A 26435-nucleotide genomic window follows, 5' to 3' on the forward strand; every position below is an offset into this window, starting at 1 on the left:
TGAAAATAATGTCATTTATTACTTACCCTCATGCTGTTCCACACCTGTAAAACCTTTGTTCATCTTCAGAACACAAATTAAGATATTTTTGTTGAAATCTGATGGCAGTGAGGCCTGCATATCCTCTCTCAAGATCCATTAATGTACTACAAACATATCTAAATCAGTTCATGTGAGTACAGTAGTTCAAAATTAATATTATAAAGCCACGAGAATATTTTTGGTGCGGCAAAAAAACAAAATAACAACTTATATAGTGATGGCCGATTTCAAAACACTGTTTCATGAAGCTTCGGAGCGTTAGGAATTTTTTGTGTCGAATCATGATTCGGATTGCGTGTCAAACCGCCAAACTGCTGAATTCACGTGACTTTGGCGCTCCGAACTGATGATTCCACACACTGATTCATAACGCTCCGAAGCTTCTTGAAGCAGTGTTTTGAAATCGGCCATCACAAGACGTTATTTTGACGTCACTTTATTGAACCTGTATTGAACCACTGGAACGGCATGAGGGTGAATAATAGGGATGAACTAACCCTTTAAGACAAGTCATTTCACTCAGCGGCCGTCTTTGAAACGCCTCTCGGGCATTCAAGTGCAGCTCGTATCTTTGAATGGAGAAACATCAAATACTCCAAAACTGTTTGCCAAGCTTTCGATTAAATTTCATATTTTAAATCACCAATGAAATCTGACAACAATGTCTCATAAATTTTGTTTCTAAACGCTCAAATCATGACAAAAAAAACTGTATTTTTCAGTCCCAAATGCGCATCTCATGTGCCTCATTTCGGAGGCGCGCGTCTGTCTGTTTCTATAGAAACCGGAGCTTCTAACGGCCGCTGCAGTGACGCGATGACTTTACCAATCGACGATTGGCTCTTATTTACAAGGCGGGACTTATTCCGCCATATTGCGCGTTACACTTCCTCCGATTCAAAACAATACGAGTGACGCGTCTTGCAGTGTTGCCAAGTCCGCGGTTTTATCGCGAAATTGGGCTACTTTAACAGTTGTTTTTTCACGTCCACGGGTTAAATCGACCCAAAATAACATATTTAGCCCCTGGAATGCGACTTTTACCAGGGGAGCCCCGCCAAACACGCGACTTTTGCAAGACTTTTTACCGTGGGACTCCCCTGAAATGCAATTGGGCGGGTTTTGTTGTGAAAACCTGGCAACCCTGGCATCTTGTGTTATTCTAGTCTTTGTTTAAAACCCAAATGACACTAATATAATGTTCAGCAAATTCCCTCAAACAGCCAGTGATGATGCGATCACCATGATGTCATAAAGGCGTGATGATGTCATAATGACCTGCCAAGCACCAGTATTTCCTTCAGTCAATAAAAATGTAGTTTTTATGGATGATGTATTACAAAGACAAAACTTATTTCATAACTGGACAGCAATGAAACATCAAGTTTTCTGTTGTGTACTTAAAAACAAAGTATCATGGGACTCGTGTATTTATGCCACAAACAGACAGAACATTTCATAGTTAAATAGTTTTTTTATTAGTTAGAATAAGACACAAACGTTTAAGACATCAACATTGATATTATTATATTGTGTATCACATTATATTAACTGTTTATTTATTTATATTTATTCAGTGTGCATTTACAGTCAACATGAAACAGCATTCCCAACCCGTCTGACTCTCTTAATCAGGATATTCAACAAGAAAAAGCTTATTGTAAAGTGTTACCAGGACACGGTGTGATTGTTTGGATGATGAAAAGTGTCGTAAATAAAGCCGAAATGAAATATGTGTTAGAGGAAGACCAAGTTATTCAGTTCTGATGAACTGTCATAAGACCAGGAACATGCATTTGGAAAGTAAGGTCACTTTTGGTTTCATGTTGACTTCAGGTGTGAATATCCTTCAAAGTTCAGTGTAACACAACTGCAGCACAATATAAAAGAGTTAAACATACGTGTCAAAAGCCTTTAGTAAAACCAACAGCCTAAAACCGAGTCAGTTCATGTATGTGTGGATGAAATGAGTCGGACCGGAAACACACGTCACATTAATGCTCACACACTCCGACATTAGATCCACACTCTCTCCAAGAGAGTTTTAGTTTTTTAAATAGCTGTAACATTAAAATTTCCCTCCTTTCCTTTTTGTTCCCTTGTTCCACAGTGCAGCAGCGTGACCTCTGACCTCCCGTGACCTGAAAGCTCTAGCTTTTCTCCTCGTCGTCCTCAGAGCTGCGGACGAACTGACGGCGAGAGAGCTTCTCTGGGTCATGTGACGCCATGTTACTGAAATCGCGGAAAATATCCTGGAATGTTTCGTCATCTCCTGAGGAAAAGCCAAGAGAAGAGAAGAGTATTTATTTGTTGTTGGTTAAAATTTGGGAATAATTTTATTTATTTTATTTACTTTTATTAATCAAGGACACATTAAATTGATCAAAAGTGACAATAAAGTGACTATGTCAAATAAATGTTGTACTTTTGAACTTTATATTCATCAAAGAATCCTGAATGTATGACGTTTCCACATAAATATGAACTGTTTTCAACATTGATAATAATCATAAATATTTCTTGAGCATCAAATCATCATATTAGAATGATTTCTGAAGGATCATGTGACACTGAAGACTGGAGTAATAAAGCTGATAATTCAGCTTTGATCACAGGAATAAATTACATTTTAACAGATATTCACATAGAAAACAGTTATTTTAAATTGCAAAATATTTTACAAATTTTACTGTATTATGGGTCAAATAAATAATAAATAATAATAATAATATCTAATCTTACCAACAGATCCGAAGAATCCCTCTGAATCCCTCATTTCCTCATTCATTCGGGCCATTCTCAACCTGAAACACACACACATTACATTAGTATGATTTCTAACACACACACACGCACACACACACACTGATTACTCACAAAGTGACGATGTCAGCATGGGCGGTTTCTATGGCGATACTGAGCGGGTCGTTACCCTTTTCATCAGCTGCATACTGATTGGCTCCTCTCTTGAGCAGCAGACACACCTGCCTGAAGTGACCAATCACAGATCATTATTATACAACAGTGAAAAATTTCATGACAAGTATGCGATTGATCGCACAAAAGGGTGGAAATAACCGCGATTAAAAATATACTGACGGCCCTAGTTAAAAATGGCTTTAAAGATGCTATATTAGGCACTTTTGAAGCATGATGTTTGTTACCCCGTGTGTCCGTAGGTGGCGGCGGCGTGCAGAGCGCCCTGTCCGTGCTGATCTCTGTGATTCACATTAGCGCCGTTCTGTAGCAGAAACTCACACGCCAGCAGAGAGCCCTGTTAGAGACACACACACACATCGCTGAAGATCAGAATCACACACATTTAACAGCGTTTGGACTCTCGGAGGCCGCTGTCACTCACCCCGACGGCTGAACCAATCAGAGCCGTCCGTCCCTCCCGCTCAGGATCACTCCAGTTCACCTCCGCACCCTCAGCCAGCGCCGTCGCCATGGCAACGAGATCCCCGTTCAGCGACGCCTGATATAGCTTCTCTCCGGACCGCAGCTTTGATGATTCTACGGGGACAGCACACAAACATTCACGTCTGTGTGCTAATTATCATTCTACTGCTAATTAATACATTCTTTTAATTATAAAATAACTATTTTAATTATATTATTTAAATCTTAAATAATTTTATTAATAATAATAAAAAAAGAATTAAAATAATTAATTTTATTAAATAAATGTAATAATGTAAATAATTTAATTGAAAAATGTATAATTAAAAATATTTTAATTAATAATAAAATAATTGATTATAAAATATTATTTTAATTATATAAAATAATTAAATAATTTAAATAATTTAAAAAATAAAATAATATTATTTCTTTATAATATTTTAATTAATTAAAATAATTGCATTTAAATTAAATAATTGTATTTTAATTATAAAATATTATTATTTAAAATAATTACACAATTTAATTAAAATAATTGTTAATTACAAATTTCAATTATCTAATTTTTTTGTTCATTCTAAAATAACACTAATAAAAATTATTTTTTAAATAAAAACAATTTTACTGATTAATTATTATTTAATAAAAATTAAAATGAAAATATATTTTTTTAATTATAAAATATTAAAAAGTATATTACTTACATTTTAAATAATTTTAAAAAATGAATATTTTAAATAATTTAATTAAATATTTTATAATTAAGAAATATTAATAATAATGAATTAAAATAATGTTAAAATAATTGATTATAATAATTTTATAAACCATTACAACATATTAAATCATTTAAAATTAAAATAATTCTATTGTTTTAATTATAATATTTTTAATAAAATACTTAAATTATAAAATATTATTTAAATTAATAATTAAAATAATTATATTACAATTATCTATTTATTTTAGTTATAAAATAAAACATTAATTAAAATAATTTAAAATGAAATAAATTAAAATAATTATACTATTTAATTATTTTTTAACAAATGAAAATGAAAATTATTTATTTTGATTATAAAATATTATTAAAGTATATTAAAATAATTTAATTATTTTAATTATAATAATAATAATTTTGAATTAAAAAACAATTATATTATTTTAATTACAATATAATTATTTTATCAAAAGTACATAAGGTGTATGATATTTAAAATAATATTTATAAAAGATAAACCGCACACACACACTCACCAGCACCAGGTCCATCAGGATCACGCGTCACAAATCTTTTCTCCACATACTTGAACCGGATCCACTGTTCTTTATCCTGCCTGAGAGAGCCAATGAAGATGATCACTCATACACTCAAAGCACACGTGAAACAGACACTTCCTGTTTGTGGTGTGTGAGAGTCGTACCGTGGACTGCCTGAGCTGGGCTTCTGTAGTCCATCTGCTGGGTTACGCTCATAAATGCCATTAATGACTTCATTACCCAGAACACATAGCAGCTGTGGGGCGGAGTTAAACACAAAGATCAACCAATGGCAAAAGAGAAGTGAACATAACTGACAGAGCTCAGATGAATTACAATCAGAGACAAGAAATTCAAATATTAAGACTTCAGTTATAATTATAAAATGAATGTTATTTGGTAATATTTGTCGTTTTTTAATTGTTGAATTTATGAATGAGATTATGTTTATAAAAATGAACCGAATGACGGACCTTTAATTGCTCTGGCTCCCAGGAATCAAGAGTGAGTGATCGAACCTTAGACAGATGAACGCCAAGACTCCTGTCAACACAAATCAAAAACCTTATATTAAAACAAATAAATGAAGATGAAGTTGATGATGCTGACCAGTCATCTCCGCAGTATAGAAATGCACCTTTCATACGGATTACATAAGCTGAGAGTATTTATTTTAAAAGTAGACATTTCAAGCTTTCTATAGACATATTTCTTATATCTACACTGAGTTTCTGTTCATTTTTGTGACGCGCTCCAGAACGAAGTTCACAGAGGCATTTTGTTTTTATTATTTTACAAAAGCACAACATGTTCTTGTTATTGTGAGTGCACATAAACAAAAGTAGGTCTTTGCACACTGAGTCACAAATTTTCGTATGCTTTTTTTCGTATTCGTCATCCTAAAAATTCCTCACAGACAGAGACCTTGCACACAGAGTCCGACACGTATTCATTAATCCGTAGCAAAAACATTAGAGACGAAGTGGATCAACTTGTTAGACGTCATTCTACAGGGAGTGAAGAATTATTAGGCAAGTTGTATTTTTGAGGATTAATTTTATTATTGAACAACAACCATGTTCTCAATGAACACAAAAAACTCAATATCAAAGCTGAATATTTTTGGAAGTAGTTTTTAGTTTTAGCTATTTTAGGGGGATATCTGTGTGTGCAGGTGACTATTACTGTGCATAATTATTAGGGAACTTAACAAAAAACAAATTTATACCCATTTCAATTATTTATTTTTACCAGTGAAACCAATATAACATCTCAACATTCACAAATATACATTTCTAAAACATTTCAAAAACCAAACAAAAACAAATCAGTGACCAATATAGCCACCTTTCTTTGCAAGGACACTCAAAAGCCTGCCATCCATGGATTCTGTCAGTGTTTTGATCTGTTCACCATCAACATTGCGTGCAGCAGCAACCACAGCCTCCCAGACACTGTTCAGAGAGGTGTACTGTTTTCCCTCCTTGTAAATCGCACATTTGATGATGGACCACAGGTTCTCAATGGGGTTCAGATCAGGTGAACAAGGAGGCCATATCATTAGATTTTCTTCTTTTATACCCTTTCTTGCCAGCCACGCTGTGGAGTACTTGGACGCGTGTGATGGAGCATTGTCCTGCATGAAAATCATGTTTTTCTTGAAGGATGCAGACTTCTTCCTGTACCACTGCTTGAAGAAGGTGTCTTCCAGAAACTGGCAGTAGGACTGGGAGTTGAGCTTGACTCCATCCTCAACCCGAAAAGGCCCCACAAGCTCATCTTTGATGATACCAGCCCAAACCAGTACTCCACCTCCACCTTGCTGGCGTCTGAGTCGGACTGGAGCTCTCTGCCCTTTACCAATCCAGCCACGGGCCCATCCATCTGGCCCATCAAGACTCACTCTCATTTCATCAGTCCATAAAACCTTAAAAAAATCAGTCTTGAGATATTTCTTGGCCCAGTCTTGATGTTTCAGCTTGTGTGTCTTGTTCAGAAAGTCGACTTTCTGCCTTTCTTACCTTGGCCATGTCTCTGAGTATTGCACACCTTGTGCTTTTGGGCACTCCAGTGATGTTGCAGCTCGGAAATATGGCCAAACTGGTGGCAAGTGGCATCTTGGCAGCTGCACGCTTGACTTTTCTCAGTTCACGGGCAGTTATTTTGCGCCTTGGTTTTTCCACACGCTTCTTGCGACCCTGTTGACTATTTTGAATGAAACGCTTGATTGTTCGATGATCACGCTTCAGAAGCTTGGCTATTTTAAGACTGCTGCATCCCTCTGCAATATATCTCACTATTTTTGACTTTTCTGAGCCTGTCAAGTCCTTCTTTTGACCCATTTTGCCAAAGGAAAGGAAGTTGCCTAATAATTATGCACACCTGATATAGGGTGTTGATGTCATTAGACCACACCCCTTCTCATTACAGAGATGCACATCACCTAATATGCTTAAATGGTAGTAGGCTTTCCAGCCTATACAGCTTGGAGTAAGACAACATGCATAACGAGGATGATGCGGTCAAAATACTCATTTGCCTAATAATTCTGCACTCCCTGTACGGTTTGGCTCTGAATTGTCAAAATGCATCTCAAAATGCTTGCTACCGATGTGAAAAACGCAGAAAATTGATCCGATCTGAATTTTTTTATGACAGATGAAAGTTTCGTAAGCATGTGATTGACACAATGTGAGGTCGTATTTATTTTTTAGTAAACTCAGTATGCAAAGACCCTTTCGAGTGATGTATTACTCTTATCTGTATGGCCAAAAGTGATGGAGCATCTTAAGTTGTTTCCGCTGTTATCAGGAAAAAAGTGAGCACGCTATACTTCAGCTTCCACACTCCGCACAAACACTTGAATAATAAAAGCGCACATTTATCCATGTTAATGTTAGAATGAGTGGCCACATGTTTCAAATGATAAGCCATATTTTAGGTCGATGGATGATAGGCAAACCTTTGGATTCGCTCCTGACATACTGTAATTACCACAAGGACCCACCATTAACGATCCGTTCCTCACGGACTGGAGTTTTTCATTTCTGCGACTAACCGACTATTACAATATTGGTCGACTGAGCCTCTTCTTGTCGACTATTCACCATGACTCACCTGTGGATGCCCGAGCACTCGATGCACATGGTGATGCCGAGGTTCACGCTGGCCCAGCGAGGCTCCGCTTCCCCGCAGTCACAGCAACGCTGGTTACCGTTGCCACGGAGAGCCACGCCCAGAGCGGGGGGGTGAGAGGGCGGGTCTGGAACGAGCACAAGGGCGGAGCTCTCCTTCACCTAGACACACACAATATGCAAATGACACACCTTTTGACCAATACATGCCCATTTTGTTTGTGAAACTGAACTGAAACTTCATCGAATATTTCCAGATGTATTTTAGAATTAGTTTTCCAGACCTCAAAATGCTTCCAAGTGTATGAGAGAGAAAGTTTTTGGTAGTTGTGTTTTTATGTTTATGTCTTGCACAAAACTGTGTAACGTTTGTATGTCCTTCTCTCAGCTGAAAAGGAGAACCCGGAGTTCTGGAGGAGTTCGGCTCAGAACACGCTGCGTTCGGCTCTGGGCAGGACACTCAACACTAATGTGGCCAAAAACATTGTGATGTTTCTGGGAGACGGTAAGAGGGATTTATGACATTCAACAAAGTGATGCAACTTTTTATTAAAACAAGACACATACACATGAATAATGTAATATCTCATCATACTTCCCCAGTTTATTCATCACAGTACATTAAGACAATTGTGTCGTATTACAAGTTTTCTGAAATGTTATTTAACTGTGCAAATTATGCATTTGTTAATAAATATGCACTAATGTACATACATTTCCAGAACAGAAATCTGATCATTGGATAAAGCCAAATTCAAAATTCTTTTAATTCAATTTTTTTTTTCATTTTGTTCGTTTTGTATATTAGAATTAAAAGTTTTTACAGAGGGGATTTTGGATATATTTATCACTCCATAAAATAAAATAAAAAATTGTTTCATTTTAATCATTATTTTTGTATTATTTGTATATATTTAATTTGTATTAATATTTTTCAAAAGCCAGAAAATCATTTTCACAATGTTTTAGGAATAAAATTATATAAACCCTCTGTAAAAACATCAGAGAATAGATTTTAGATGTTTGAGATAGATTTTTAGTAATAGTCATGCGCTTTTAAAAAAAATATATTTTTATTTAGTTTTAATTGATTTTTATTTCAGTTTTAGTTTTTCCAGTTAGCAATTTTAGTGCTTCAACTTAAGCTGATTTCAGTTGGTTGCCAAGGCAACATTTCTAATTTTTGTTTAGTTTAAGTTTTTTATCTGATATTTATTTTTATTTTACTTCAGCTTTATTTCTAATAAAACATTTTAATAGTATTAGTTAATTATTTTGGTATTATTTATTTTCTACTATAGATTGTAGTCAAAGTTTTCAACAGGCAGAAGAAAAAATATATTTTCACCATGTTTTTGTTGAATATTTATCAGGCGAATGTTATATGAACAAATCCCTCAGTAAAAACCTTCAGTATATAGATAGGAATAAAACTGTAAGTTTTGGTGTATGTAAGTGCTGCTGAAGTGGAGAAAAAACTTTTTAAAGATGTGTATTGAAATTGAAATTTACAGACGCAAATAGATAAAGTGCAATAAAAACATACACGTGCATTTTGGATGTTTTCTTTCCACTAGTCTAAAGCAAATGTGTGTGTTTGTACCTGAGTGTTTTGATCCATTACTTGATCGCGGTACGCCATGTCTATACAGCCCTGAACAGCGTTAATCCACGCCAACTTCAGCTCCTCAGAATCAGCCTGTAACACACAACACCTGTGCATGCACACACAAAGACGCACAATTACACACAATCACCTTTTAATTAAAATGATAACGTCTCTGGATAAGCAGAAGATTGGACTGCAGCTACCTGCTTTATAATAAAGATTGCATAACGTGTAATAATGCTTTCAGCGTCCTGTTAGCTCACTTTATTACATTTTACAGATTTTACAGCCACAATAAGTGCATAAAATGTCATTAAGCACAGAATAAATATTGAATCTGAAGCAGGCAATTATTCAGAAGCACGGCTGACTGATAGTTCAGTTCAGTTTATTATTCACAATACATATTGTTTCAGAGAAGCTTTTAAAGTAATGTTCATATGACAGTAATAAACAGCTATAATGTATGTTGTGTGGTTTGTTTATGTCATGTATTCAGTTAAGCAGACAACGAACGTGTTAGACAGCAATTACAACTTGTGCTCGTAATGATTACAATATAAGGATGATATTTGGGCGATATGTGTGTCTTACTTCTGCACTGACAGCAGCTCAAAACAGAAACGGCGGTCGACCACATCCAGAGATTTCACAGCGCACAGACGCAGATCATCGAACAGAACAACAGGCTGCTCCTAAACACACACACACACACACACACACACACACACACACACACACACTGTGTGAAACACGTTAACATGATCAGTCGGTGCGAGACGTGGATGTGGATGATGGTTTACCTTGTGTGATTTTGAGTAGATTAACTGATTATTTTCAGTGAAAAACCAGCACCTGCGAGATGGAAACAATTACACAAACAGATCATTAACATTTTTTCAGCGTCTCTCTAGGGTTATTATAGTTCACTAAAACCATGCACTAAAATAACTGAAACTAAAATAGATACAAAAATTAACAAAACTACATAGATATTTTTTAAAAGAAGACCTGTTATGTAGAAATCTGTTTTATTTTTTCCCAAATTCCGTTTTATTTTTTTCCAAATTCCAAATAAAAATTAAAGAAAAACAACAAATCTCACTCTGTATTTCCACAGGATGAAGGTAAGATCTTACGGATTTATGAATGAATCTTTCCGGTCTAACTGAATACTGACTAAACTAAACTCCCTCAGAAGTCACCCAGAACACTTGCTGAAACTAAAACAAAAATGACTCGATCAGAAATCATCAAGATTATCATATTCATGAGCTCGTTATCATAAGACCGCCCACATTTACATATAATTCAGTATTTAGTGAATTTTCACACTTTGCCAAACATAACAGGGTCATTTAAGTCTTAAAGGTACAGCCTGTTTAGTTCTACAGCTCAGAAAATGATCATTAAAAATGAAATTAAAATGGTTTTGTTTTAATTTGTCCAAATTCCGTTTTATTTTTTTCCAAATTCCGTTTTTTCCGTTTTTATTTTTCTGGATTCCGACTTGACTTGGACTTGACTTTAATGGTTAAATTAAATTTTAATAATCAAAAAGAATGTCTAATTAATTGAATTCTTTTTATGAATTTTTTTTTATTTTTTCAGAAATTCTGTTGCATATTTAAATTTTTCTGGCAATCAAATGAACGGATCTTTTAATCATGAAATTAAACATTTTTTTTAATCAAACTAAGTGCTGCACAACAGAGCTTTACTGTTAAAATTAAAACAGAAGAAAAACTGAGATTGTTCCTTAAAAATATAGTTTTAATAATTTATTATTATTATTTTAAGTCTATTAGTGTTAGTATCATTATTACATTGAAACGTAAATCTTTTGTGCAAATCCAGCGTTGAATTGACCCTCGTTTGTGAAGCAGTCCAGTGTAAAACAACAACTTTTCCTCTTCTCTAAAGCAGTCCAACATGGCCTCGCCCCCTTTGTTGGGTGTTCCCGGGGGCTTTAAAATTAAAATGCAAATGTAAAATATAAAAATGAAAACTATAATATTATCTGGGTCTCTCACCTCTTCCACGTCTTGTTCTTCTTGCGCGAGCGTTTGAACAGGTAGCCTTGAATCGTTCCTTCATCAGACGGATTACACACAATCACCGCCTCTCCGGACGCATCCTGCCAAACACACATGATCAAAATATCAACCTCCAAAACTCACAGAGGGTTTTTGACTACTTTTAGGAGTACACTAGCTATAAGATCCTATATTGTTTTATGAGATCATCTCTAACGAGCACTAATATCTCACCCTCTGCTGAACGAGCAGGTGTGTGTTTTCCAGGTCTTTCCTCTTGGCAGCGCAGTCAGTTGACAGCTGAGAGAGCTGCGCACAAATATTACTCTTATTAAACTTCAATATCCATGAAACATAACAAGCAATCATGTGTGATGTGTGTGTTTGAGTGTGACCTGTGAGGCCATCGTCTTCATGGTCGGCTCGAGATCTCTCAGCAGGTCGAATCCCTGGTGGAAAAACGTGTACTGAGCGTGAAAATACGAGAAGACCTGAGAAAGAAAGATTTTAGTGAGTTTACATTCATTTGATCAAGATGTCATAGTATTTACAAACCCAGTTTTCTGATTAGAGCTCACCGAATTCAGGATATCCAGCTTCTGTTGGACCTTGAAATTATTTAACTGCAATAAAAATGAAAGAAAAACAATAAATCTCATTCTGTATTTCCACAGGATGAAGGTAAGATCTTACGGATTTATGAATGAATCTTCCCGGTCTAACTGAATACTGACTAAACTAAACTCCCTCAGAAGTCACCCAGAACACTTGCTGAAACTAAAACAAAAATGACTCGATCAGAAATCATCAAGATTATCATATTCATGAGCTCGTTATCATAAGACCGCCCACATTTACATATAATTCAGTATTTAGTGAATTTTCACACTTTGCCAAACATAACAGGGTCATTTAAGTCTTAAAGGTACAGCCTGTTTAGTTCTACAGCTCAGAAAATGATCATTAAAAGTGAAATTAAAATGGTTTTGTTTGACTAACATTATATGTGGACTTTAGACAAAAACTAAATGCCGTGAAAATGTAGAATATGAGCTGCTTAAAATACAAAAGACAACAGTACAACAATATAAAGTAAAACAAACTAAAATATAATATAAAACATGCCAATAATAAAATATAATATAAAACATGCCAATAATAAAATATAATATTAAAATATAAACTAAAATATAATATTAAAATATAAATTAATTTAAAAGTTTTTTATTTAAAAAATTTTAATTTAAAATTTAAAATATAAAAATATAAACTAATATAATATAAAACATGCATAAGAAAAATAATATAAAACATGCCTAATAAAATATATTGAAATATAAACTAAAATGTAATATAAAAATTTAAACATGTTTATAATAAAATATAAAATAAAAATACAAACTATATTATAATATGAAACATGCCTATAATGAAATATAATATAAAACAAAATACTATACAAATATAAACTATAATATAATATAAAAACTAACTAAAATATAATTTAAAACATGCCAATAATAAAATAAAATATAAAAATATAAACTAAAGTATATGAAACATGGCTATAATAAATATAATATAAAAATATAAGCTAAAATATAATTTAAAACAAGCACGTAATAAAAAATATAAAATAAAAACACAGTAAAATATAATTTAAAACATGCCTATAATATAATTAAATATTACATTATAAACTATAATATAATACAAAAACATAAACTAAAAATATGAAGCATGCCTAATAAAATATATTAAAATATAAATTTAAATGTAATATAAACATTTAACCTATGATATAATATAAAACATGCATGTAGTAAAATGTAATATAAAAACAAGCTAAAAATATAATATAAAACTATAAACTAAAATATAATATAAAACACACATGTAATAAAATATAAGAACAAACTAAAATATAAAAATAAAAATATGAACATAACCAGGATCATTTAAGTCTTACAGTTGCAACAACAGCCTGATTAATTCTACAGCTCATGAAAAACAAAAATAAAATAGTTTCTCTTGACTAACATTATATGTGGACTTCACTAGAAAAACTAAATGCTGTAAAAATCTAGAATACGAGCTGCTTAAATCACCTGCAGGCAGTAGTCCAGGGCGAAGTGTTGGTAGCATTTCCGGGTGGCGAGCAGCAGGTGAGTCGCTCTTTCAGCGTCGACGGGCTTGTGTCGGCTGACCTGAGCGTTTTTCACTACGGCGGCATCTAGATCGTCTCCGATCCGTACGAACTCACGCCGAGTGTCGCGGATCTGCGGCACAAACCTGTCACAGAACAAACCATCACGCTTCAGTACTGTGAACGTGTGTGAGCGAGTGTGTGTGTGTGTGATGTGACGTACTGTGAAAGCAGGTTTGTGAGCTGTTGGGTAATGGCTCTCTGAGTCTGATCAAACAGCATCTGCAAGAAAACAAACATTTATGATGAACAAATATGCAAAGGGATTGTCTAGAAAGTGGCTCGTCCAATCAGATTTTGTTTAATAAAAACAAAAGACACACACTCACCGTCTGAAACTGGATCATTTCTTGTAGGCCTTGGTTGAACTGACGCAGGCAATTCTACAGAAACACAAGCAATGAGAGGTCAGCATGATGAGAGGTGTGGCCAAAGGTCGCGACCCATCAGACACCTGTACTTACCACAATAACACTGTCGTTCTTATGATAGGCCGTAAACTCGGCCAGTCCGGACAGGAAGAGCTGATTGCAAGAGGTGTAGTTCTGACCCGCACTCACCATCTGACTACACAACTTCATCACCTACAGAGAGAGAGGAGGGCCATCAAGCTAATGTCATGAAACAATTATTTTACATTAACTTTTGAAATGAGAAGTCAAAAATTCCTCCCCAGTTCAAAAATAACATTTAAAAGTGAAGTAAGCGATTTCTGAGAAATGCTGTTGATATTAAAAAAATCACCAAAACAAACACGTTCCGACACAAAAGGATCCGCCTTTCACCCCAAAATGGAGTGATTGACTGTTGGCTCATTCTCTACTCCTCTTCGCTCATGATAGGACACGCCCCCTACTGCTGATTGGCTTACTCTCTCTCCTCCCCCATCAAGAGTGGACACGCCCCCTACTGCTGATTGGCTCACTCTCTCTCCTCCCCCATTATGAGTGGACATGCATCATGAGTTGACACACCCCCTACTGCTGATTGGCTCTCCTCCCCCATCATGTGTGGGCACGCCCCCTAATGCCGATTGGCTCACTCTCTTTCCTCCCTCATCATGAGTAGACACACCACCTACTGCTGATTGGCTCACTCTCCACCATTATGAGTGGACACACCCCCTTCAGCTGATTGGCTCACTCTCCTCCTCCATCAAGAGTGGACACGCCCCCTACTGCTGATTGGCTCACTCTCTCCTCCTCAATCAAAAGTGGACACGCCCCCTACAGCTGACTGGCTCACTCTCTCTCCTCCCCCATCATGAGTAGACATGCATCATGAGTTGACACACCCCCTACTGCTGATTGGCTCAATCTCTCTCCTCCCCCATCAAGAGTGGACACGCCCCCTACTGCTGATTGGCTCACTCTCTCCTCCTCCATCAAGAGTGGACACACCCCCTACTGCTGATTGGCTCACTCTCTCTCCTCCCCCATCATGAGTGGACACACCCCCTAATGCTGATTGGCTCACTCTCTCTCCTCCATCATGAGTGGACACACCCCCTCCTGTTGATTTGCTCACTCTATCTCCTCCCCCATCATGAGTGGACACGCCCCCTACTGTTGATTGGCTCACTCTGTCTCCTCCCCCATCATGAGTGGACACACCCCCTACTGCTGATTGGCTCACTCTCTCTCCTCCCCCATCATGAGTGGACACACCCCCTTACTGCTGATTGGTGTCAAGTGTGTGGTGGTGCTCAGTCTGATCCACTTTCAACAGTGTTTCTCAGAAATCACTTACTGCACCTTTAATTAAAGACAGAAAAACGACTTGTTCTTCTGTCTGATATCAAGTTGTGGATGTTCAGAAGTTCAGAACACACAACAATCGACATATACAATGTTGCCTGTTCGGTGACCAGGGGCCGTATTCACAAAACATCTTAAGGCTAAAAGTAGCTCCTAACTTACCAATTTAGGAGAAACTCTTAAAAATAATGGGCGTGTCAGTCCTAATTTTAGGAGTCCTAAATTTTTGCTCTAAGAGAATTTCACAAAGCATTTTAGCACTAAAACTAGCTCCTAAATCTGTGAAATGTTAGGATTAGTCAAGAGGACTCCTAAGTCACTAAGACCAAATCACAAACAGTCCTAATCCACCGAAAAACACTGAACAGTGAACACCATTGAGGCAATAGCGATAGAGCCTTGGGTGCTCAACCTTTTCTTTATAAATGCAATATATTTTGATTTATAGATTTGAATCTATGATGAGACGCCAAAAATAAATCTTTAACAAATAAATAAATATTGTCTGATTACCTGGGGCAATGGTTTTCATGAGTTCACACTTACAAATGATTGAATAGAGTAATATATGTATATTTTGGAATATATACATTTTTATTAAAACATATTTATTTGAATAGTGCAACATTTGTATTTTAAAACCTTTATTTTAATATGGGAATATGACACTTCATTTTACAATATTTCTATGATTAAATCACTGACTCCTCCCCATCAGCCAATCACTGTGTGTTTACTCCATAGCAACGAGGTCAACCCCGCCCTTACTCTTAGCTTAAGACTTCAGTCGATTCCTTAGTAAAAGTTGGTCTCAGCAGCTTTGTGAATAGGTTTTAAGAGAAAACTCTTAGCTAAGAACTTTTACTGCTATTTAGGAGAACTCTTAGTGGTAAGATAAAATGTTTTGTGAATACGGCCCCAGAAATTTAGATGTCCAGTCATGGTGAGGTAACAAGGAGGAAGTATGACAGTCATAGTGAGGGTGGAAAGTGTCACGAAAACGTATATATCAGTGGCGTGCAGTGCTGTTCCGCAATGAGGAGGCACATTTTTTATTTATTTATGAATCAATGTAAATTCCTGCATTACTCTTAATGTTGACACATCTTCCTTGTTAAATGAACATTACTTTACATCAGAAAAGAAACCAAATACAATTCTATTTTGTAATTTTACATTAACAATGTATTGTAATAAATGTTCTATTTATCAAAACCAAGTCAATCTCATCAAGTTAGTGTTTTAAGCAGTTCTACATTCATTCCAAAATAATAACTAAAGGCTGTAACATTTAAAACAATATATTTTATTTGTGTTTTGATGTTTCTCTTTTTAATAGTCATGTTAGGCTATTTTGGATCATCAGTCATGCTCCGTAAACACCGTCTGTCACAGACACGAAAATGTATTTTTAATTTCACCAAGCTGATTGCACTAAAAATCATGTTTTCAGTCCATTTCAAGTTTGATTTTGATGTGACATAAAGCGGTGATATATAACTGGGTGATCGGTTCACTTACTTTTCAATTTCATTGACGCCATCATTTGTTCAGTCAAACTGACGCGCGGAACGCGCACATCAACAAGAGGCGGGATTTACCGCACAAACCAATCATATCCAATCACAACCAATTACATCCAATCATGGCGCGATGGAGACGTTGCCTCCTCTCACGTGACTTTCCCCCATTCATTCTCAATTACCCCCCACAAAACCCACCACACACCGGGGGTCTGATGGTTTTCTATGAGAGCAAAGGGAGGCATGACTCCTGCTGTAACTTCACCTGCGGGTGTCGCTGTTGGGCAGTGTTCCTTAAGAAATATGCGTGACTCTTTTTTTAATGTCATAATTTGTAATATTTGTGTTGTTTTATATGTAATATGCATTATTTTCTCATCCTATTTTTTTGAGGAGGCACTGCCTCCCTTGCCTCCTTGGAGGAAACGCCCAACGTTACATACATATAAAATATAAAAAAAATTAAAAATACAAATACAAATGTTTTTAGCACCAAAAACTATTCGCTAACATTATAAGTGGACTTTAGTGGGGTCCAAATATACACGGTGGATCATCTTACTTTCTCCACACGACTCTCCAGTTCTGCAACATCACTCTCACATTTATCCAGAGACTGCCTGCAAAACACACACATCTGCACAGCTCAGATACACGATCCAGCCCAGAGCATAGTGGGTAAGAAAATGTCATTAGCTTTAGATGCATGTCATGTACCCATCATGAACTATATGCATATATTAGATGAATCATACTGTGTGTTATGAATGAGATCTTCATACCTGAATGCAGGAGAGTCTCTGATGCATTCCTCAAAGTCCAGGAAAGTGTCCATGCTTCAGCTCAGGGTTTCAGTGTCCTTATGATTTCAGCGTTTCTCACTCTTTCATGCACTATTAGACTTTTAAACCACAGACATTATCCAGACACGAATGATTCCTGCTCGAGGCCTGATGCACAGACTGAATGACTGTCTCCTCCATGAGCCGTTATCTCATCCTGCTCTCATTCACAACCATTGATAGAAATAACGCGCGCCGCAGATCATGCGCTCAGATCACAGTAACGCGCGCGATTAATTCAGGCACTTCACTGAAGTTGTGTGCGTGAAGAGTGAATCTAGTCTCGAGCTGTGTTGACAGCTGCGGGGGTGTTTGTGCATGTTGATGCGAGTCGCTTTTCCGGTGTCGGAAGTCGTGCATGATGTGTTGAGGATGTCCTGTAGGACATTTTCAAAATAAGAGCATTGGTTATAAAAAAGTAAAATAACATTTAAATAAAATAAAAAACAAAACAAAATCTCTGTTAAAGGATTAGGATTAGTTAGTTCAAATTAAAATGTCCTCATAATTTACTCAGCCCCATGTCATCTCTCTTCAGAAATAAAGGTTTTTGATGAAAACATTCCAGGATTTTTCTCCATATGTGGACTTCAATGGAGCCCAAACGGTTGAAGGTCGAAATTACAGTTTACAGCGATCCCAGACGAGAAATAAGGTCTTATCTAGAGAAACCATCACTCATCGCCCTCCACAGGTTAAAGTTTGAACTAATTGTTATATACTTGCACTAGCATATTGTATATGACAATTTTAGTTCAAACTTTTGACCTGTGGAGGGCAGTAATACACTCTACACATCTACACTGCTGGAATAGAGAAGAAGAAGAGAGCAAGCTCAAGATGAGCATTTATGCTTAAAACGTATACAATTAAAAAAAAAAAAAATAGAAAATGAGCGATGGTTTCTCTAGATAACACTGTTATTTCTCGTCTGGGATCGCTGTAAACTGTAATTTTGACCTTCAACCTTTTGGAGGCCATTGAAGTCCACTATAAGGAGAAAAATCCTGGAACGTTTTCATCAAAAACCTTCATTTCTTTTCGACTGATGAAAGAAAGACATGAACATCTTGGATGACATGGGGGTGAGTAAATTATCAGGAAATTTTAAACTAATCCTTTAAGGTCCTTACCTGCACCAAAAGTCTTTTAATAAATTCAGCTATTTTTTTTCTGTTATGGATTATATGTAAACATCTTTTATGTAAAATTTCTTACTCGGGACAATATTAAATAAAAAATAACATGCGTTTTGTATTATCTCTCTTATTTTGTTAAAAATTTTGCACATTTTCACAGATTCTGCAAGTGGTTCACATACTTTTTCTTGCAACTGTATGTAAAATGTATCTTTAAATACAAACAAATAACATTACGCTATGATGAAACGATCATACTGGCACATGCACAGGAATTCAGAGAGGACACGGATATTGTGAGACTGTATAAAAGTTTATTATTTAGTATTTGCTGCCAAACAGCATAAATACTAATTTTTGACACAGTGTTTTCAAAAGCCCTGCTTTGGAAAAAGAAAAAGAAAAAGTACTCTATAATAAACCACATTTTCATTTCAGCACCATCTACTACCTCTAAACTCATGCATTCATGTGTATCTCTGTGTTCAACAGAAAAGATTCTGAATGAAAGAGTGTGTGTGTGTGTGTGTGTGTGTGTGTGTGTGTGTGTGTGTGTGTGTGTGTGTGTGTGTGTAATGCTTTCAGAAAGCAATAGACACGAGAATGACAGTGACGTTGTCTGCACTGCCCCGCCTCACTGCCTCAGTGGCCAATCGCTGACAAGCGGCCTCAAATCGCCCCGCCTCTTCGCTCTGCCCCTCCTTCTGCTCCACCTTCTCATTCTAAACGAATAAAAACATTTTAACATATAATGCAGTGTTATTTTAGTAGCATTGAGAAAAACTATTATAGTTTTTATTTAGATTCTGAATTAGTTTTTATTTTTTCATGTGTTCCATTTTCAATTTTGTTGTTTTAGTCATTTTTTTTTTAATAATATAAGTTTAAGTTTTATTAATACTTTATTTTAGTTAGCTTTTATTTTATTTTAAGTAATGAAAATGTTTATTTATGTTTTAGTCAGCTATATTATCCCTGTCAGAAAGCAAAGAATAACAAATACGAGGATGAGCGCATTAAAATACACACCTCTAGAACGTCGAGGACAAACTGAACGGCTTCATCAGCAGAAAACACTTTAAAAAGCCCGTCACATGCCAAGAGAACAAATCTGAATAAACACACACACAAAAAACGTCAAAATCCTTTTGTGTTTCACTGACGAAAGAAAGTTCTGTAGGTTTGAAGCCACATAATGGTGAAAATAATTTCTTGTGAGAGAGAGTGTTAAACCCACTTGTCATTTCGACTGAGCTGACAGCGTCGCAGGTCTGGAGTGGAAATCACGCCACACCGTTTATACTGGCCGTCACCTATAGAACGAGACACTTCCAGCACTCCCAGCACACGGCCGTCCCTGCAAACACACACACGGTTACATCGACCATGACCCTATCCCAGAAGACCACACACACACACACACACACACACACACACACACACACACACACACACACACCTGACCGTCCCGCCTGCTCTTTGAATCCTCATGCGCTCCTCATATATGGTGGGGTTGTGCTCCTTACTGAGAGCCAGAGTCACACACTTCCTCTTCCCAGAATCCTCAGCCTGCTCCAAACGACACAGCACTGCCTAATACACACACAATATGAGAAATACTCTTCACAAAACCAAATACTCTTCACACAGTTCTCCTTACCAACTTTCAGCTCGGCACAGCAGTTAATTTCACATCCAAAATACTTCACTAGCAAAGGTTTCATCCAACAAAAACAATGACCTAAATATAGCTGCAAGCAACAAATAACGGGGTTCAAGCTTTTGAAGGCCTTTAAGCACATGTGTAAAACGGTATTATGTTTTATTTAGCAAGTCTGTAACATCCTAAATTATAGATGGAAAATACCATTTACAGTTAAAACAGGCAATTTACTAAGGAAGTATATGTTTTTTAAAGCTTTTTTTTTATCGAGGTTAAGCCAAACAGTTAGTAGTTTCGCCAAAGTTGGTTTTTGAAAATCACCAATATTTATTAATGATTTGATGGACAGCGGTGGTCCTAGAGGCAAAGGTGCTCAGATTGGGGACTTTTACCATGTGGTACGAATGTCATGAGCGTGTTTTCGAAAAATCAAGTCATATACAATCCTTTACGCGCAAGAAAAATGCAAAGGCGCCCCCTGGTGGCCAATTTCTTTCGAATTTCATTCAAATATAAAGCCATCTTTATTCCGATCTCCATAAAAGTTTGCATGCTTGTTTAGAATCATATGTTGCATGTGCTCACCTATTTTCGTAAAGTTTTGAGTTCTTGTTTAGGATTTATAGGCTTTTGAGTATATTTTGCCACGCCCTTTTTCTAAATGACCCTGTTATAGCTATCCAAAGTGTAAAGTTAAACTGTTTTTTTGATAATTATTGAACTAGAGAGTCCGGACAACTGTCCTGCACTGGTTTGATTACGATCGGGCGAAAAAACCTAGAACTAGTTTGCAAAAGTATAGTTTTTTTTTTACATAATTGCGAATATCTAATGAATGATTTGATTGACAGCAGTGCTTCTTGAGGCAAAGTTGTTCAGCATGAGATGATCTATCAAATGATATGAATATTGTGTGTATGTGTGAAACACCATGTGATTACAGGGCGTAAAACACGTTAGCGCCATCTAGTGGCTGATTTCTTTCGAATTTTTCACAGGCCTCTAGAGCCGTGAGTCAAACAGGCCCAGCAAGTTTCGTTCCGATCGGCCTCCAACCTTGTCTGATAGATGCTCAAACTTCATTGGCTGATGGTGGCCATGTTTTTCGAGATATGTCAATGTCCTCATAGACTATCATGGCACATCGGACGAAGACAGTGCACGCCAATTTTCAAGTCCGCATCCTTTTCCACGCGACCACAGAATGAGCTCTTACACAGGTGTGCTGAGTTTGGTGAAAATATCTCATTCCGTTCACAAGTTATAGCCATTTTAGTAAAAGCGGCTCCACTCACTTCGAATGTTTTGGCGGCCTTCAGGGACCGTGAATCGGGATTTAAATTTTTTTTTTATAATTACTGACAGACTCCAGATAATCTCGCTGCACTGGTTTGGTTCAAATCAGGTCAAAAGCCTAGGACTAGTTCACAAAACTAGGTTTTTCGGAGAATCCAAAATAGCTGAAATTTTCGCAAGACAAGCGAATCTGAGGATTCCAAGGATATAATGGTTCGTTCACACCAGATGCGAATGAAGCATTAAGCGTGAGTGATTTACATGTTAAGTCAATGCAAAGATGCAAATAGACATCCGGTGACGCAAATGACGCGATTAGCGCGAATTGAGCATTTTGGGCATTTGACACGCATAACGCGTGATTTGCACAAATCGTGCAAGTTGAAAAATCTGATCTTTGGCGAAAATATGCACCGCGTTAACCAATCAGGAGCTTGCTCTAGAAGTGATGTGATTACGACGTAGCGAGCGGAGGCAGAAATCCGAAACAACAATGGAGGACAAAATCATTGTCGCTGTACGATACATCTTCATACTTTTATAGAAACAGGAATGAAAGGATCTTGGTTGGAAGAAAGTGATTGAGGAGGTCAGACAATCTGGTAAGTTGTAAAAAATGCTCTTTACTCAATTTGAGCTATATATATAAATATACATATTGAGATTACAGGCTAGCTAAAGCAGGTAAATTTATCTTATTCGCTGTGATTTACAACTACTTTCCCGCTGACGAGTTTTGTTTATTCAGAGGAAGTGTGCAGAAAGAAATGGAAGAGTCTGAAGGACACATTTAAAGCAGAGGGCGAGCCCCTCTCATGACGCGAATTTGCGTCTGATGTGAAGTGAATTTCACGCGCAAATGAAGCGAGTAAACTCAAAATGTTCAAGTGTCCAACTATGTGCGAATAGTTTATTTGCGCAAGTCGCATCTGGTGTGAGCGCCCCATTAGACACTTGAGTCTATGCTGAACCGTTTTGGAGTTATAGGTCATTTCGTACTTTTGACTGCTGTAGCGCCCCCGTCAGGCCGATCGGGGGTGCTTGTAAACCAGTTTCAAGTCTCTACGACTTACGTTTTGGTTTGCCTGATCACTTTTAGAAGAGAATGCTGATTCTTGGAAATGTAAACAATTACAGTAGAGTTTCAGCGCTACGCCTCGAACCCCTAATGATCCACAGGAGAAATGGTAAAAAAACTTATATGCATAAAATTTGAATAGAAATAATTTCAGTTTCAGTGTTCAGACTTACTCTACTGTCTCCTAGGTTTGCCACATACAAAACATCATCAACCGCCAGCATGCATGTGGCCGTGGAGCCGTCCTTCCATGCGGGCTTCCTGCGAACACACACACACACACACACACAGTGTTTTCTTGCTCTCAGACGATTCATTTCATATCAGGATCTGAAGCAGAACTCACTGGCTAGAGGCTTTCTTCAAGAAATCCTCATCAGTTTGACGGAAGGTGTCCAGCAGACACTTCCTCACCAGCTTCTCCAAATTCTCCACATCACCTGCAAATCATGATGCATTATGGGTACTACAGCTCATTAATGTGATTGTGATGAGGATCAGGGCCTTTTACCTTTAGGAAATTTGCTGACCAGTGTGTGATGAAGATTGTCAGCAGCAAATTGCGAAGCTCGAGCTCCACCGTGACCATCAAACACCGCAAAGTACGCCAGCCGAGAGCTGCACACACAGACACACAAACACAAGATAGATAGATAAATAGATAGCTATCTAGATAGATAGATAGATAGATAGATAGATAGATAGATAGATAGATAGATAGATAGATAGATAGATAGATAGATAGATAGATAGACTTGCACAGTCACTCACACTTGTGAGGGTAGATTGGTCACGGTCAGCTCTGGAAGCAGGACGTGAGCATCTTGCATCTCTTCTCTCTCGCCGCGTCTCGCAGAGACAAAACCCATCAGTTTCGGAAGATCTGCCAGGACACAGAAAGAGATGGAGATCAGCACATGTCTTGCCTCTCTCAGTACACACACACATCCTGAACACACTCGCTGTCCGTAACACAATGTGTGCGAAAGCTGAAAACCTTTACAAACTTTCTTTTCCTCTTGATTCTGGTCTTCCACCTCTGTCTCCTCCGAGCTGACATCTCTCTTCCTCTTCTCACCTCGTTCCTCGTCCTGCTGTTTGGCTTTAACTGAAATTGTTCAACAAAACTTCATGATTAAACCAAATCTCACTTTAAAGAGAGAGACAGATGTGTTGAATCACTTCAAAAGCCATCTATCTGCATTAATACACAGGCTATTTTTCAAAAAGTGTGTGTTGATAGTGAGCTGCCTATTAAGACAGCATTTTGATGCCTCACTGGTGAAGTACACTCACTAGGATTTGAGACACAGACATATTTACATGCACTCATATCTAAACATATTCTCAAAACAAGTGAGCACATGTCTGCACAAACATATAAGTAAAAAATAAATGAGCACATTATTGTTTATTTTTGTAGAAATGTGTGTTGCTTATACTGAAGCTAGGCTCGTGCAACACGCACTGTATCAGCTTTTACCTGTTCAAATCACTCACTTCAACAGCCATAATGCATACAAAATGCTGATTATTATAATATTTGTTAATTAACCCACCTGGGTCGTTTGTAGGTTCTGGAAGATCACCAAATAAATCCATTTCTGAGCCAGAAGTGAAAGGAGTCTGAGGTGAAAAGCGTGTTAGCTTCTGATGAACCACACAAATAAACACCGATACTCTGATCAAATGACACACGTACACTAGCAAATAAACTCTAAAAGAAAAAAAATATGTCAGAGATAATCACAAAGATCTGCTGTTTGGTTTTTAGAGAGTACAAGAGAGCAAATCAGCAGACATAGGAGAGGCGGTGTTTGAAAGTGAGTGTGTTTGAATGCAGCAGCTAACAGGCTAATGCTAACTGAATGAATTTGAGGATGAAATTTAGGAAATTCCAGTAAACGGATCGTAATTTATGTGGCTAGCTGTTATTATACTTAATAACAAAGCAACATAAACATACTTTATAATGTAGGAAATGGCTACCTCAGGTATTTTTATTTAAAAACTATTGTTGGTGTCTTTGGTATCGTTAAGCGTTGGTGGTATAGTGGTTAGCATAGCTGCCTTCCAAGCAGTTGACCCGGGTTCGATTCCCGGCCAACGCAAGAATTTTTTGTTTAATTTTTTAAGTAGGCAGCAGTCCGTAAGTTTTGTCTCTTCGTCGCCATCTCTGTTTGAATCTTGCAATAGCAGTTATTTGAGGAATTATCATCTTTACGTGGGTTGTGCATCGGCAGGGGATCTGGTTGCCACATCAGCGTGGATGTACTTCAGAATCACAGATAAATAATCTTGGAAGTATGACCAAAATGAGAATTTTCACCGGAAAATATAATCTGAACACTTTTGTTCTGACAAACTGAGAAAAAAGCATCAATCGCACTGCCAATGGTGATTAAATCTAACATTGGCTTAGCTTATATCACATCAAACCGTGCAAAATATTATTATTGTTATACTTTGTTCTCAAATTGTTAATGTTAACAACATCAGCATTGCGTGACGGTGTATATTTAGCGTTACCTGTAGTTTTCGAAGCTTTGAATCAATTGAACCAAAATGATTCACTGTTCTGTACAATAAGATTAAATATCATGTGTCTGTATAATATGTGCTCTTTTATAAATATTCAGGTCTTGTTTTGTTTGTTCCATGGATGGCTTAGATAAACAGGCCAATAAAACACTATTAACTACTATTATTCCTACTAATGTGTAATTGAAATGTCTACAAATGTATAAAACTGATCAGAGATCAGGTAAAAACCATAGATGCTTGTTCAATGGTTCACCGCTGGGGGCCATCTCAGTAAATCTGCATGATTCATGGGTTCAGAGAGATCGTCCCCCAGCGGTGAACCACTGAAATTTCGAAACGTTTCGAAACAGTTATGACGTAACAAAGCCTCATTTACTGAAATCACGTGCCTCCGGCATTGTGAAACACGCTCCGAACAACTGATTTGAAACAAAAGATTCGTGAAGGTTTCAAAGCTTCATGAAGCAGTGTTTCGAAATCGCCCATCACCATGGCTGCGTTCCACTCCACTAGACATGTACTCGCGAACTTCCCTAAGCACTTCCTCTCGGGGAATCCCTGCCGCCATTTTGCATGCTCGAATTTCCCGCGGAAACCCACCAGTACCACTCGAATTAGAAAATATTATTACAAGCTTACCGTCGTGAATTGGGCTAAGGTAAGGAGATCGTTTTGAACACTGGCTGATTATGTACTTGCCCAAAAATAGATTTTAGATAATTTAAATTCTAATAATATGCTAATTTGACATATTTTTACATACATATATATATTTGTGCAGCATTATGATAATATACAGTGTACTTTATTTAAAATAAATTACAATTAAAATAATTTATTTTTATAAATAAAATATTTGAACAGTATTACAATGCAATATATTATTTATACAATGCAATTT

General features: G+C 36.8%; 2 protein-coding genes across 4 annotated transcripts; both read right to left on the bottom strand.

Annotated features, from left to right (window-relative positions):
• Window positions 1-1509: 1509 nt before the first annotated feature.
• Window positions 1510-18193, bottom strand: zgc:162872 (BAR_ACAPs and ArfGap_ACAP domain-containing protein). 2 transcript variants are annotated; one of them, XM_067365667.1, is made up of 23 exons: window positions 17755-18193; window positions 17535-17592; window positions 14157-14276; window positions 14022-14075; window positions 13856-13914; window positions 13595-13778; window positions 12065-12109; window positions 11882-11977; window positions 11721-11795; window positions 11484-11587; window positions 11277-11417; window positions 10254-10305; window positions 10045-10145; window positions 9445-9556; window positions 7825-8003; window positions 5181-5250; window positions 4872-4963; window positions 4705-4784; window positions 3404-3558; window positions 3207-3316; window positions 2920-3030; window positions 2785-2846; window positions 1510-2314 (listed from the first exon to the last, which is right to left on the bottom strand). In XM_067365667.1, the coding sequence occupies exons 1-23, from the start codon at window positions 17805-17807 to the stop codon at window positions 2193-2195; spliced, it is 2235 nt and encodes a 744-aa protein (XP_067221768.1). In that variant the 5' UTR covers window positions 17808-18193; the 3' UTR covers window positions 1510-2192. The 2 variants fall into 2 exon arrangements, with proteins under 2 accessions (XP_067221768.1, XP_067221769.1); XM_067365668.1 differs by lacking the exon at window positions 11277-11417 and having other exon boundaries at window positions 17755-18188.
• Window positions 18194-19255: 1062 nt separating this feature from the next.
• On the bottom strand, window positions 19256-24875 carry ilkap (integrin-linked kinase-associated serine/threonine phosphatase). 2 transcript variants are annotated; one of them, XM_067365631.1, is made up of 10 exons: window positions 24550-24875; window positions 23988-24098; window positions 23762-23873; window positions 23502-23608; window positions 23337-23430; window positions 23164-23251; window positions 20413-20546; window positions 20191-20310; window positions 19983-20064; window positions 19256-19675 (listed from the first exon to the last, which is right to left on the bottom strand). In XM_067365631.1, the coding sequence occupies exons 1-10, from the start codon at window positions 24590-24592 to the stop codon at window positions 19535-19537; spliced, it is 1032 nt and encodes a 343-aa protein (XP_067221732.1). In that variant the 5' UTR covers window positions 24593-24875; the 3' UTR covers window positions 19256-19534. The 2 variants fall into 2 exon arrangements, with proteins under 2 accessions (XP_067221732.1, XP_067221733.1); XM_067365632.1 differs by having other exon boundaries at window positions 23998-24098; window positions 24550-24574.
• Between the last annotated feature and the right edge of the window lie 1560 nt (window positions 24876-26435).

The sequence above is a fragment of the Chanodichthys erythropterus genome, chromosome 17, assembly GCF_024489055.1.
Source record: "Chanodichthys erythropterus isolate Z2021 chromosome 17, ASM2448905v1, whole genome shotgun sequence".
NCBI lineage: Eukaryota > Metazoa > Chordata > Actinopteri > Cypriniformes > Xenocyprididae > Chanodichthys > Chanodichthys erythropterus.